At 35.6% G+C, this 15,842-nt stretch overlaps 1 protein-coding gene across 1 annotated transcript in view; it reads right to left on the bottom strand.

Annotated features, from left to right (window-relative positions):
- Positions 1-14,587, bottom strand: part of LOC145686158 (medium-chain acyl-CoA ligase ACSF2, mitochondrial-like) — a 331,245-nt gene extending 316,658 nt beyond the window's left edge. The window contains exon 1 of the mRNA XM_081759156.1: positions 14,407-14,587. Coding sequence (XP_081615282.1) covers positions 14,407-14,444 — 38 coding nt within the window. The 5' untranslated portion in view covers positions 14,445-14,587. The remainder of the gene's footprint in view (positions 1-14,406) is intronic.
- Between the last annotated feature and the right edge of the window lie 1,255 nt (positions 14,588-15,842).

Below are 15,842 nucleotides of genomic sequence, written 5' to 3'. Positions count from 1 at the left end.
CGATATTTTTAAATATCGATATCAAAAATGTTACTGATGGATTTGCGATACATCTATATACAACAACTCGATATTTTTGATCTGTCGATATTTTTCGATTTCTATATCCAATACTCTATATTTCTACAAACACAACCTAAATTTCGATAAATAATCTTTCGAAACTTCAATATTTCGATTTTCAATACTTGAAGAATGCTTTTCGATATATCGATTAAGTTTTGATATTTTATCTATATCGATTTCTGATATCAAAATCCGAATATTACACAGCCCTAGTAGTATCCTGTATTGCCATGCTTTAAAAGACACAAAATATGAAGAAATTGGAGCACCTGGCATACATCTATAATGCTTAAACATATATCCTTAATAAATGTGGACACAGGAATTTTATGCTCAAATGCTGTTCAGAGAAAAAATTACGATTATCCCTATTAATTTTCTTTTATTCATGTGAAGCAACTACTAGAGTTATTTTTCAGATCAAGGTTCTGGATCCTTCACTAAAACACGGTTAAGTATATACATAATTTGTGACGTAATACGAATACGAATTCTCATCACTGGCGAACCGGATCTTCAGATTACTCTTTTCTGAACAATAATATATGTTTATGCAGATGTTCGATATATAATTTAAGCTCGTTTGTTCCGTCAGAGCTGTACATAAAAATAGTTTTTATTTTTACCTAATCACAAGTAACTATACAGTATATTACAAAATGCACTTTTGATTGTTTCTGAATGCATAGTTATATAGGTAATATTATTGTAATTCATACAGCATATAACTACCTCAAATTTTAGATTGATTTATTTGATGCTAGGAATTTATTTGTAGAGAGGACCTACACAATAAATCACCTTGTAGACTTTTGTGTGTCTGTTTCTCCAGTTTAATTCTTGCTTGCTAGCTTGAGGGAAACAATTCGCTTGTTTCTAACCATTTTTATGAAATTTCTGTCATTATACAATTTTTTCTTAAAAGTTAGAAATATTTTAAAGACAGAATTGTGTCTGTCTTGATAGGCAGTTGAATCACTCCCCCCCTTTCAAACTTATAACAATAAACAAAACACAATTTTATGCACAACGCTACATTCCAACAGCATTTTTTTAAATATTTTCCTGTTTTTAGCACACTTTGACTAAGTGGTAAAGCGTTCACCTCTAGTGCGTGGAGTTCCAGGTTCGATACCAGCTCGCGCCAAGTGAGTTTTGTGGTTGACAAACACCGTGTTCATGGGTTCTCTCGATGTTCTCGCGTTTCCTCTCACTTTCTTCATTCCACTATTTCATTAATTTCTCATTATCGTCTCCTTTCGCCTCGCCGGCATAATCATGGGACGTAAAACAAAGATTTCATTTCACTTTTTTTAAAGTGTCTGTTCATGCAAAGTATTGAATTTTACCTGTAAATTTTCCAAAATGTGATGAGACAAAACTAAACCAACACTATTCTGCTACAATTTAGTTATCCGGGTCAATATTCTCACAATATTCCTCTACTTTAACAAAATCAATCATTTATGATGCACTTCTCTCTCAAGTATTGATGATTCTTGCTTCTCATTAAGGATTCTTACTTTCTCCTAAAATTTTAGTGTACCCAGTGGAATACATTTCATTGCAAAATTCACATTTTGTACAGAAAAATTAGATTGCTAATAAAATTGCTGTAGGTTGCTCCTTATTTACGAATATACACAGTTACAATAACATTCTTGAAACTGCCTGCAGTGCAAACTGAGAGAAGAATTGCAAACGAAAATGGATGCAATTTAACGCAAAAATAATAACTGTCTGAACGTAAAATGTATGAATTGTTAAAATTAAAAAAAAAAAGAAAAGTAGTAATTTTTAGGAAATTCATTAAAGACCGAAACACTTGACGACTATACATCAAATGAAATTTACAGTTTTATGTTTCATGCTTACATCCTTTAGGCTAAAAAAAGGATGATTACTGAAAGTAAATAATTATGAAATAATTTGGTATAATAAAATGTGGGAGGAAAGTGAGAACCCCGAGAAAACTCACCGAAATGACATTGTGCACCACAAATTCACATGGTCTGGGACGGAATCAGGGACTCCTCGCACCGGAAGAGAGCTCCGTACTACTCAGCTACCGTGCTCTCCCCAATTGAAGACAATATTTCGCATGCTATTTAACCCTTTATTTACTAACGGTACTTAAAAGTACCACCGGAAAGAAATCAATATGGGAAAGGACTCGTACGTTGTGCTCGAATGGTACTCCTTGGAAACAATTTTCTCTATTTTGCAAATCGACTAATAGCTGGCAAAACGATGTAGAACAAAGATATTTCCCGTTCATGGATTTCCCGCTAAAGCCATTTTGTTTCAGGTAGTCAAAAGAGCTGAATCGCTGTTTCCACTATTCTGTGTTTCAGAGACCCGTCAACTTAATCTAATAAAGTTAGGTACTCGGATATTTTTTTATTTTTGTCAACACGCTTGGTAGTCATGTATTCATTGTCAGGCCGGTAGCTAGTCAAAAAATGTAGGGGGGGGGGCTGGTAGAAATTAGGGGAGCCGATCAAACCATATTATAATTCATCACCATATAGTAGTTCATTTGAAAGCCTGTCGTGAAAATTTTAATAGGGGGCAGTAAAAATTTAGAAGTCCTGCCCCCCTAGATACCCCGTAGATACGGGTTTGTTCATCGTTAAGTTTTGGAATCCTTTGAGTGTTGTGTGCGAGAGATCCAGTTGCTTTTCTTTTACTTAGAACCATCGTCCAGGTTGGAATGTACACTTTATGACTGTTTTTACTTTCTTTTTGATTTTTTTTTAAAAAGTTAAGAATTTCGAGTATAGTTCTCTACGAATTATATTCGAAAGTTCTTTGAATAATTGAAGCAGACACATATCTAGCTCAGATGTAAGCAGTGGCGCATATAGGCAGGGGTAAGGGCCCATTTCTTTCCATATTTTTTTTTATCACATGTATATTTAGACATAATCTGAAAAATGGATACAAATCGTAACGTGAGGGGTTTCAGAAAAGTGAAAGTAAATATTCCTATTACTTAGTCGTAAAATTCATGCATGTGACAGATAGTGGAATGAGATAACTATTCTTCTCCCCATATTTTATTATTGGTCTTTTTTTCTAGTCGTCAGATGGATCCAGCGGAATGAATGAGATTTGCCATTAGTTTTGCGACATATTTGAACTGCTGGATCCATCTGATGAATTGTGAGAATATTTAATACATTTGGAAATAATTATAATCTGAAGAAGTGTTGCGGTGCACAATACATTATCAACTTATTGTGAAAGATGGTAGGGAATAAGAATAACTTAGCGTAAGAAAAGCGTATTTGTAGGGGTATGGAGAAATTTTTCTCAGAAAACCCCTTATACCTACTATTGAAAAAAGCAGAAAAACAAATTCCGAGCACTACTTAGTATAAAATATGCCACTCAGTTTTTAACAATGGCATGAAATATATATCGCATTCCTTGTTAGGAATCAAAATGACGTGGGAGCAAGCGGCAGGGAGAGGGCAGATGGAAATGTCCAGCACCAAAATTAATTTACTTGTACTGTACGATATTTATGTAATTCTCGTAGGGTCGAAATATGGACGAAATTAAGTTCAATATTATTACTGTTGGTACTTAGGCTGCTTTGGCCTGTTAGTAATGTTCAAATTTATTTCTGAGTGCTAATAAAGGTGAAAAGTGCATGTTATAATTTATTAAAGAAATACAGAAAAAAATGTTTATGACAATTTCCTCATATATCATTTTGGAAAATTGATAATTCTGACCTGACGGTATTTTTGAGTCAAAGTGACCGCCAAAAATTCAGGAATTCCTTTGTTTTCAATTGTTACGCAAAAATATTTCATTGTGGGCCAATTTAAGCAAAAACACCTCTCAAGTTCATGGACCGTATAAATAAAAACGAGCACTTGCTTCTGAACATTTGCTCATGAGCAAGCTAAGTATCGAGCACCTGCTCTTTGTTTTGGTATAAATAAAACTTTCCTCTACTCATTGAACAAATGCTCCGTGACAAGTAGCAAGTGCTCAATGAACTTACTCTCCTGTCTGCTTTCTACTATAGAGGGAAGAAGACTTTTTAATTTCAAACATTCAAAAATATTTACAAATAAAGCCGTTATTGAGATACAAATTCCAAAATATTTAGCAATGTCAAGAATACCTTCGAACATTTGTAGCTTGCACAACTTGCTTGTTTACCCAGTAAGCTGGTATTGCAGTAAGTGGTAAATGTTATGTATTCTTTCTATGAATATTATTTTTTCAGAAAAAAAATATATTGACGACATAAGTATTTAAAATATCGTCATTGATAACTAACTATTGTTCAGTATGTCTTAACTAGTTTTTACTTCCATATATTATATTTGCATTAGCACAAATAATATAACATGGCCTGTCTTTTGAATTTATCTTATCTTGAAGCATTGTTAATGATCTCAATAAACGCGAGTTGCACGTACATCAAAGTTTATTTAAGTTTGGTAGGGTTGTAGTGATGATTACAAGAATAATGCCAATTTAAACACCTAAAGAATAGTCAAAAAATGCAAGGCGTCTTCACAGGAAATTGTTATGTTATAGTGTTCTAATTTCATTACCGTAAAAAGTGATAACCTAGAACTTTATATTATAGTTATTTATTTATTTATTTTTTTTTTTTACAAAACGTACATTTATTTGCGCTAAAATACGTAGTCTGTTTTACGAAAAGCAAGTCAAAATACGATAGTTTATGAGCCTTAATGTATGTTTTCCTTACATGTTTCTCAATGGTGTGATTACGTACCCAAACATTCAAAGTCTTGTATCTCAAAATCATGTGAGTGTGAAATATCATTATTTTCTTCCGGTCTTCAATTTTGTTTTCTGCATAATTGCCTGTGCAACTTCTTAGAAGGCATTTGACACCAGTACGGTGCTCGCGGGGGAAGGGGGAGCGGGACGATGGCCCCGGGCGCCGAAGTAAGGGGGGAGCAAAATTCGGGTAAGAAAATGGAAAAAGAGGAAAATTACTTTGAATATATGTATAGGGCGCCGTCGTTTACTCTCGCCCCGGGTGCTGATATTCCACGGCAGGGCACTGTTTGACACGGTAGACTGACTAACGTCAGTATCTTCTGCAACACTCACTTGAAAACCAGGATCTCTTACGTACGTTAAAAATATACATACATATATATATATATATATATATATATATATATATATATATATATATATATATATATATATATATATATATCTTTTCATAATTCGTCAGAGCATCACCTCGTTTTTCAGTTGATTCGGGAAGGAAGTGTTGTGCTAGCCATTTAATATTTTCCTTCTTAAATCGGTATAATTATTTATAGTTAAGAACATCAGGGTCCTTTCGCAGTTTATACTCTTTACGTCTTCTTCCGGGAATCACCATAAACTCGGCCATTTCGCTTTTAACAACATTTGTTGAGTAAGCTGAGCAAGGTACTGAGGAACCTCAAAAAATCTTAAACACTTGTTCCATAAAATGAGCATTTGCTCGGTTTTATTTATACCAAATCTAGAGCAGTTGCTCACCAATCAAGGACAATGAGCATTTGCTCACTAGTAGCTTGAGTAGAATTATTTTTATTTATACGAAACTTAGCATTTGCTCCGAATTTGTGAGTTTTAAGCACTTGCTCATTTTTATTTACACGGCCCCATGTCTAACTCCATTATTTCAAAATACCGTAAATAAACGGTTAACATTCATGGCCACTTTGAAAGTTGCCCATTTAATGATTCTCATTATAACCTTTTGATATCCGACCACCGCTACGAGACTTATCCCAACTCAACATTTTAAAGGAGTTTGGTCTATGAAAATCTCCTTTATGTATTTACTCTGTATGATTGTGTGTGTCCGGGAGAGAGGAACTCTCAAGAACTAGTTGAGGGATCACCGTCAATCACGGCCAGGATGTAAATGAACAGAAGTTAGGAATCGAGTTTGCCAATGGGCAAGGGCGCCGATTTCTCTGTATATTTGGGGGGGCATTCAGATGTAGAAGGTATTATATATATATATATATATATATATATATATATATAATGAAGATTTTAAGACAAATTGCACTCAAATTATGCCAAATATTGTATACTCACAAATACAATAGGGGGCTCATATGAGCTTTGGTGGGGGCTCGGGCCGCATTGACCTCCCCAGGATCGGCGCCCTTGCCAATGGGTGTGATCCATTCAGTTGATTCCGAAGTATGGATAATCAAAAATCAGTTCTTTATATAAGAGTAATTAGGACATCATTCTTGCTTGATATACTATCTGCAGTGCTGTTAAATTAACAGGTTAGTATAACACTCAGGATGTAAAATATTAGTCTGTCCGTAGAATACAACGCTAAAATGAAACTAAGTGACTTTCTGTTAGGTAAACAGAGCGTTATAAAAACTGATACATATTGGAATTAAGAAGAAAAGGGTTGTTGAAAAAGCTTATGAAATGTTTATGAAAAGGGTTATGAAATTTTTTGTTCATAATCAAGGGATCTCGTGAAATTAGAGATTTGCCTGTAAATATTACACTAAGTTATCTTAGTATACTGATGGATAGAACTACCTTAGGGGAGAGCTTAACTAAATATTAGTTTCTAGTGAAATTGTTATAAACTTGCCTCAACAGTTTTAGCGCACTTTCTAGCCCAGAAATCTAAAGATTTAAATATTTTATATTTTCAAAGATTCACTAATCTTATACAATGCTTCATTTAATATGAGGTAAAATACTATACTATATAAGTCTAGGCATGGTAAAAATTTAGCTTGTTAAAAAGTCTGGTTTACAAAAAAAAAAAAAAAAAAAAACTACTTTACGTGGTAAGCACTGTAACACTTCTACTTGTTTTTTAAAGGGCTAAATTTTCATACAAGAAACTAAAACCAGAAGAACATTTTCATAACATTCATCGAAAGGTTTCTCGTGCGGATGAGAAAAAATTAGACATGCACGGATTAGTAGCGAGACCACGCAGAAAGACTGATAGATTTTATTTACTTCCTTTACTTCCTTTACCTACAGTCAGGCGTGTACCCAGAAATTTTTGTTGAGAAAAATTCAGGGTTTGGGGGAGGAGTCCAACACTACAAGTCACTATGTCTATGTAATATTGAACGAGTATTATTCTTCACCCGAAAAGACGGCAAGTAATTGTAAAATACTTCCACCTACAGTATATTTTCAGAAAAAAAAAAAAACACGACAGAATTAGATTGCTTTCATAAGAGAAAGAGTCCAGATCAAATTCTCATGATATATCAATCATTTTCCTGTTAAACAAGTACAGTTCTATTGAGAAATTGTGTACAAATGTATGTTGAATTTGGAAGTTTGCAGGGGAAGTTCGGACCAAGTGGAGCCCATGTGGGTGTGCCCCTGCCTACAGTTTAAAAAGTAGAATTTGAACCACTACAGGGAGTTAGTTTTCTTTTATGTATAATTGAATCAGGGAAGTCGTGAATGAAAGGCACGCGCTCTAGCTACTAAACTAAGAAAAGAGCAGAGACTAAGAAAGATACTTAATATGGAATATGGAAAATTCTTAAATGTATTCTCAATTTCAATAGCGGCACACTTTATTTAATGTGTGGGTTTCGTTCTAATATATATATATATATATATATATATATATATATATATATATATATATATATATAGTTTTTAATAGCTTCACAAAATCCATAAATTTTGGTCCAAACTTGATAGCTTTGCAAAATTCATCTTCCCACAAATAAACATACACGCATTTACGGTACCACGCTTGAGGGTTTATAAATATAGCGTTTACCCCAGTGGTCTTCAACTCGGTGCTCCCGGGCTGCATGCGGCCTGCTTGAAACACGTAATACGTAAAACAACGAGTTAGTAATTAGAAAAAGATAGCATAACTTGTCTCGAAAAAGAAATAGAGCAAAGAAGTTCAGTAGGGTGGTCCGTACCTTTTATTTGCATACGTAAATGCGAAGTCAACAAATGGAGTGTCCTAAATTAGTTTTTCTTTTCCTATGAATAGTTTATTGGCATATTGCTTACAAAATGTGATTCTAATTTTGTCCAGCGTAAAAACTTATATTTCTACTTTAAATAATAATAATAATAATAATAATAATAATAATAATAATAATAATAATAATAATAAATGTAGTCTACGCATGGTGAATTATTAATTCTTTCACATTATGGAACAGAACTTTCGGTTCGCTTCTAGTATGTAAAACTCCGGCTCGATGAAAAAGTCTTTGGCCTTTCAGAGAAAAACTTGCTGGGTACACCCCTGGTTCCATGATAATTTTGGTATATACAGACAAGGACCGGATCCAGGATTTTCTGAAGGAGGTGCACCAATAACTATCAGTACATCTGAATCAAATTTAAAGTTTTGTAAATGCCTTTAGGCATCTGTGATGTGTATGAGGAACTGACTTTTAAACTATTGTGTTTAGCAAAACCGCTTTCTTTTAAGCCCGAAACGGAAACATGACATGAAATTTTAGGGAAGTATTGCTATCTCCACTGCCAGTTTCTCACTTTAGATAGTGTATATTTAGAACAGAGGGGGGGGGGATGCACGTGCTCAGGTGCACCCCCAAAATCCGGCCCTGTATATATATATATATATATATATATATATATATATATATACACAGAGGATGTCCCATAAGTCATTCTATATAGGCCCTCTCGGAAACTATTGAAGATACGAAAAAACAATACGAGCAATGCCATTAGAATTTCAATCTAAAATGGAGTTGGCATTTTAGGAATTGGACCAACTGTTTGAACTCCACTGGTATAGCGCAGAATGGTAAAGAAAAATGTAACGTTGCCACGCCTGTGTTGGACAGCAATGAAGGAAAGAGTGTGTAGTTTAAAGTATCCTGGACCAAGAAGAATAGAAGGGGGCAGGTACTAAAAAGAAATCGAATTGAATTTATTCACGGCAAACTGGTATTAATGAGTAAGTGATGTCAACGACATGAGACAAGAGGACAATTGAATAAAATTAGAAAGGGTCTTAGTGCCAAAACTCAAAAACCAGAGAAAAGTCGATAAACATAAGTTATCGTAATACAAGTTAAAGGGGTGCTGCGACCATGTTAGTGCTTTAAAACAGAAGCAACAACTTCTAAGCTATAAACCCTTTACAAACGTGTTCTGTTTGGTACTAAATCAACTTGGAACAATACAACTCAACTCTACTTATTGGGCACTTAGATCCTTTCTCATCATTCAATAGTTGTCCTATCGAGAAACAGAAGCGCCTGTTCCTCACGTTTCTAGAGAGTTCTGCAATCAAATTTTCAACATAGAGAGGTTCAGGACTGGAATTTTTTCTTTTTTATTTTTTTTTTTAAATAATTTCACCTTGAATGGAGAAAATAGGGAAGGGAGAGAGATACGAAAATAAATAAAGTTTAATAACACCTGAACCACACAACCAATCACGATCAAATTTTTAACATAAATGAATTTCGGACCTGGGACGATTTTATCATTTTACCTTGACGGCACAACGTAGGGGAGGGGGAAATGTATGTAAAAAATAAAAATAAAAGTGACTGTTTTTGTGACTTCATCATTCTTGAACCACCTGATCGATCTTAATCAAATTTTCAACATAGATGAGGTTCGCCCCTGTCGTGGTTTCTATCATATCATTTTGCCGGTAGTACTTAGGAGCAGGGGAGGGGAGGGGAAATATATAAAAATAAATAAAACCTAATAACTCTTGAATCACTCGATGGATCTTGTTTACATTTTCAACATAGATGAGATTCAGGACTGGAAAGTTTTTCATATTCCCTTTTTGACGCGTAGAACCTAGGGGAGGGGGAGGAGAGGGGATCTCTCTCTTTCTCTCTCTCTCTCTCTCTCTCTCTCTCTATATATATATATATATATATATATATATATATATATATATATATATAGAGAGAGAGAGAGAGAGATAAAAATAAATAAATCAACTCTTGGAACACCCAACCGATCCCGATTAAATTTTGAACATAGATGATTTTTGGCCTTGGTATAATTTTTATCATTTTACTTTGACGGCGCAACTTAAGAAAGGGGGTGGGGGATGTAAAAATAAAAATGAAAGTGTCATAAAAATGATCGAAAATGACCAATAACAGTGTCGAGTTCATGGTGTTTCGGGTCGCTGAGATGAACAGTGATCTTTCCGATGCCGTTTAAATCGATACCACTAAAAACGAAACCAGCATATTTCACGGGTACCAAACATTTCCGGCATATGACACAAGAGCTGGCCAGATTATCAAAAAGTCGGATAGGTCACAGTTTTATAATTCTCACTTCCTTCCCTGCCTTACCTTTAGGTAGCCTTCATTTTTAAGATCCTATGAACCGCTCGCGTGAGCTGCAGCTGCTAGCTTTAAATGTACGCCTTCCCTAGTGCGTTTCGGTGCAAGTGAACCGCGGCTTTGAGCCGTTATGAAGATTATCCTGTCAGTAGCTGGCGCGAGAGGGCTGCTGGCGGGGAAGAAAACACGCAGTCTTATGAAAGCCCTTTACACGTGAGCGTGAACTCAGTTTCAATGAAGAAAAGTGTACATATATTTGATACTGAAAAATAATCTAATTTTGGTGTTACTCTGATGAAATACACACTGTATACTATAATACAGTTTGTCAAACGAAGATATAGGTCTAGATATCCTGAAGTAATCGAAAAATTTTGCCAAACAAAGATATAAATATCCTGAAGTAACTGGAAAATTCTTTCATCTTCTATCAGTTTAGGAAACACTGTAAAATGAACATTCTTCCAACCTTGATCGATTTATAGGATGAATCCATATTATTCTGTATCTTCTTTTCCTTTTTTCTTGCAATTTATCGCCAAGATTAAAGCTGCACCTTCTTCTGGATCTAGCATGGCTTCTATTATCACGATCTTTTGAGCGGCTCAGAAGTATTCAATGCCTTCACACTACAGGTTCACGTGAGCGGCTCACAAGATTCTAGTGTGAAGGCAGCTTTAGCATCCTTTTTATATGATAATCCGCTCTTATAATATTTTTTGACCGTTTAGGCCACTACTTTAAAAACTATTTGTTATGTTCTGTAATGTAAGTTTTAAAAATGTTTTAGAGAAAATGGAAGTCTAAGAACAAAAATATTGTACACATTTGAAAATTAATTTTACGTTTAACTTGTTTTAAATTAAAACTATCAGTGTTAAACATATACCGGTACCTCATTCCTAAAAAGAATAATAAAGTTATTTACTACTCATTGTATACACAAGTTTACACAAATGACAAGTTTACACAAATGTGAAAACGCAGTCTACAGAAACAAGTGAAAATTTACAGACTTTAATGTTTTAAAAAGCCCTTAATAGAAGACTCCTTCTTCTTCGCAAAGTTGCATATTTATGAAAGCATTCAAAGAGTCGATTGAAAAAACGTAGCGAATAAGGCTTTCGCTCACTTCTACAAGGCACAGCTTCGTTCCATAGTAATGAATCGTTTGTCAGGCTGCACGTGTGTTCTGCAATTCAGTTACGCCACACGTACTTAATCGTTAGGGAAGTGCAACAAAAAATCTCAAACGTTGACTAGCGAGATAATATAAACATTGATTTCGTCCGTCTTACGTTTTTATTCTGTATTTTTTAAAGCCTTAATTGTTTATCGCACATCCTGTATTTCTACTCTAATTTTGGGTTTTTAATTCATATGAGTTTTCTTTGATTCATCAGTGACGGGTTATGATGGAATTTGTTATTGAGTTGACACATTGCTGCATAATGTTTTTATCGAGACATAGTTTTGAGTTGTTACGAGACTTCCTTAATGCTCTACATATGTGAACGACCTACCAGCACCAGAGTAGGAATCAAGTTTTTATTTCCATTTAAAATATGAAAATTTACAAAATATTAATATCGAGGTTAATAAAATATTATTTACTCTCTACCAATTAACTTCAGTCATATTACAGTATTAGTAATAAATGCAGCTATGGTTATATAATTAGTGTACGCGTCTTCTGCACGGGAGACCCGCGGTCAATTCCCGGCGGGATGTGGTTCAGATTCCACGTAAAGCTGTAACTCCATGTCTCATATAGCCTCGCTGCTGAGAGGGAGTTAAATTCTATTCTATTCAGGCTGATATTTAGTATCTCCCCCAATCTTGCACATATAAGATTTACAGTGTGTTACTTTACAAAATATAGCTGAGCTAGGGACAGCTAGCGAAGGGAGTTAGAAGCCCCCAGGGCCCGTGTACTTCTACCTTTATTACAATTTAGACAAAAACAAGGTAGACCTACTCGGTTCTGGAACCATGAAACGAGTTGAGGGTGATACTAAATGCCATCTTTCCATCCATCTATATACATGAAACAGAGAAAAATATTTCCGTGGCAAGGAAGAAATTCTTGTCTGACGAGCCGTGGAATTCACTCTCATTTGAACACTCCAATGACTTTCACTCGCAGTGATCGAGATCTGGAAGAATGCCTATTGCAGGCCACAGGAAAATTGGCCAAAAATGGTATTATAATATTTGAACTAGCTTTGCAGGGCTAACTGGCTGTGGATTAAAAGATTAATTTGTTACCAAATATTCAGTAGAACTCGAAATGAATACTGTGTGCGTAGGTTTTCTCGGGGTTCTTCCGTTTCCTCCCACTTTCTTCATTCCACCATTTCATTTATTACTGATCATCACCGTATCCTTTACCTTAACCGGCATAAACGTGGGACGTAAAACTCATTTTTTTTTTCGAAATGAATACTTTTAGGAAGAAGAATGCATAATCTACAGCGGTACATACGGAGGGATATTCTTAAGATACAGCCCCTATTCCGAAGATATACCTCGATATAATCATCATCATCATCGTCGTTACAGTTACTCTGTCATTATTGGCAGCTAACTTGCCACAAACTAAGGAACTCCCATACATCATATTCTTCAGCTAAACTCTTCACCTTTATGTAGAAATTATATTTCAATACGTCCATAAACTGTAATCACTTTCGCCCCCTCCTTCTTTTGCCTACCACCTCACGATAGTTTCTAACATGTAAAAAACTTTTATTTATTTATTACATAATTCTGGGTATAGGCGACGTCTATAGGTCTTAAGCACGTTACCTATGAGGGATGACGTCCCTCGGCGACCACGCTATCCGGGGAAGGGAAAAGAGAAAGGAAGGAATCAGCCTGGGACCTGTGTGTTAGGCACCATCCAGGGATCAGGGGCGGATCCAGGACGGACTTCTGGGGGGGGGGGCGGTGGGTTGTAATAATTATACTTAGAGCTACTTTTAAGAACTCCAAACTCTGGGATGGGTTTCATTTATATATAAAATTATAAAAGTTTCCTCTTCTGCCACTGCCAGGGATTTGCCTGGTGTAAATGAAGACAACCCAGGGAAAAACCTATTCAGGATGGCTGGCCTGAAAAAGTTGTTACACTTTTTCAATTGAGTGTCGGGAGCACGGTAGCTCACTGGTACAGCGCTTACCACTGATGCATGGGGCCAAAGAAATTTGTGGTGGACAACACCGTGTCCGTGGGTTTTCTCGGGGTACTCCCTTTCCTCCCACATTCTCCTTCCACCATCAATCACTTGCCTTAATCATCCGTCTCCCTTAGTCCAGGGGCGGATCCAGGACCGATTTCAGGGGGGGGCGGTGGGTTGTCATACTGTCAATTAGAGCTACTTTTAAGAGCTCCAAACTCTGGGATGAGTTTTATTTATATATATAAAATAAAAAAAAGTTTCCTCTTCTGGGGGGGCGATCGCCCTGATTGCTTCCCCCCTAGATCCGCCCCTGCCTTAGCCTAAAGAGCATAATGGTAGGGCATTAAACTGAAAGATTTCATTTCATTTCGACTGAGTGTCCCCACCGTGAGTAAACGATCCCTTAAAATCTTTTAAGTAAAATGTTTACGTCTCACGGTATGATAACACAAAAATTGTTGCTTAAATACAAGTAGACACCTTGGAATCTTCCTTACAAAATCCCTTCGTATGATATTGACATCAGTCCAGAAGAGAACATAATTACATTCTTGATATCGTATGTAATGTTTACGTTTTAAAATAGACGTTTGTCAATGTAAATATAGCTAGAGTGCCTTGAATGTCTTACTTTACATACCGCTCCACTTCGGGTACTGCTACTGTCAAATTGCGCAGTTGACCAAGAAAGTTAGTGCGGTAGACCTCTACCCTTTATATTAGACCTATACTTCTTTTACGTCAATATGACCATTACTTAATCATAAGAAAAATATGTAAACAATTGAGAAAAACGTTAATACCACCACAGTACTTACCTTCGTATAGTCGTTCTCAATAAATTTACGCTGAACATTCTTTCGCAGAACACTTGTTAACCTTCCTTGCACAATATCTGGCCTTAAACTTCTGTCTCCAAGGCCATTCAGCGTAACAGAACGCAACTGTCCGCCCGAAGACACGACATCGAATTAAGTATAATTCCATCTTTCATTTGTCGATGCCAATGCCATCTTCAGGCATAAATGTTTATTATTGAGATTATCCAAGTTACATAATACCAGCGCTCTGTTTGGCATACAGCTTACATTTTATTTCTCACTAAGGAGAATTAAGATGATTATTTGGAGATAGTCTATTGTTTACTTATTAGTATTGCAAATGTTGTTTAAAAGTTCTGGGAAATTGTAGTGATAAGATAAAAAATGTTTGCTTTATGTACCCAATGTCACAAGCATCATATTTTTACACAAAGTACAGTACATTACTGGCAGTTCATGATAAAAATAATTAAAAGTGAAAGATATAGACGAAAGAAAAAGGGAAAAAGGACAAAAAGTGGATAAGTACGAAAATATTTTTTTTCGGCCTTCTCATTGGATGATTGATTGATTATAATTTAACATTCATTTCAGTACCCAGGCTATATGAGACGAATTCACAGCTTGATTACGGAGACAGGTGAATCAGTGGTAAAGTGCTCACCTCTGATGCAAGGGGTCTATGTTTCGATCCAGGAACGTCATTTGAGGAGTTTAGGGAGCAATTGCCCCTTGAGTTTGATGTTTTTATTTTTTGATTTGGTTTTATCGTCCTTTTCAGAAGCGAGGCTATATGAGACGTGGACCTACAGCTTAACGTGGAATCCAAAAACATGAGCTTCCGCCGGGAATCGAACCCGTGTCTCCCACGCTAAAGGGTCGTACGCTAAGCGCTTAGTCACGAGGGTGCTCTCTGCCCTGAATTTGAGTAATAAGTATATTTTAATCAATTATGTACTAATAGCCTATACCAAAAAAAAAAAAAAAGTTAAACTTTTATGTTAGTGGGAACCTTGCCCCCTCTCCACCAAAATCTAAAATTGTTCTTCTGATCGATTCAAGGACTGCAAGTTTGAGGTGAAGAACATAATGCCGGTGGGTTTTCTTGAGATGGTCCAGTTTCCCCTCACGTTCTCATTTGACCAATATTTTCCATAATCAATCATTTTCATTACCATTCCTCTCCTTTTGACTACAAGACATAATAGTGAGACGTAAAACTAGATTGTTGATTATAGTTTACTGATTAAGGTGGGATCCATTGTTCAGATTTGCATCAGAAGCACTCCTATTACAAATCGAATCCGGAGCCACTCCAATAGAAGATAATTGCGTTATTCCCTTGGCCACGAAGATATATAAACTTGTCTACTTGTGTAGATAGATGATGTTCCGTAAAACAATTTCGTAATTCTGTTGTCACACTGTAATAT

The sequence above is a fragment of the Thermobia domestica genome, chromosome 5, assembly GCF_964235325.1.
Source record: "Thermobia domestica chromosome 5, izTheDome1.hap1.1, whole genome shotgun sequence".
Lineage (NCBI taxonomy): Eukaryota > Metazoa > Arthropoda > Insecta > Zygentoma > Lepismatidae > Thermobia > Thermobia domestica.
The sequence above is the reverse complement of the archived record's forward strand: the minus strand, read 5'-3'. Positions and strand labels throughout refer to the sequence as shown.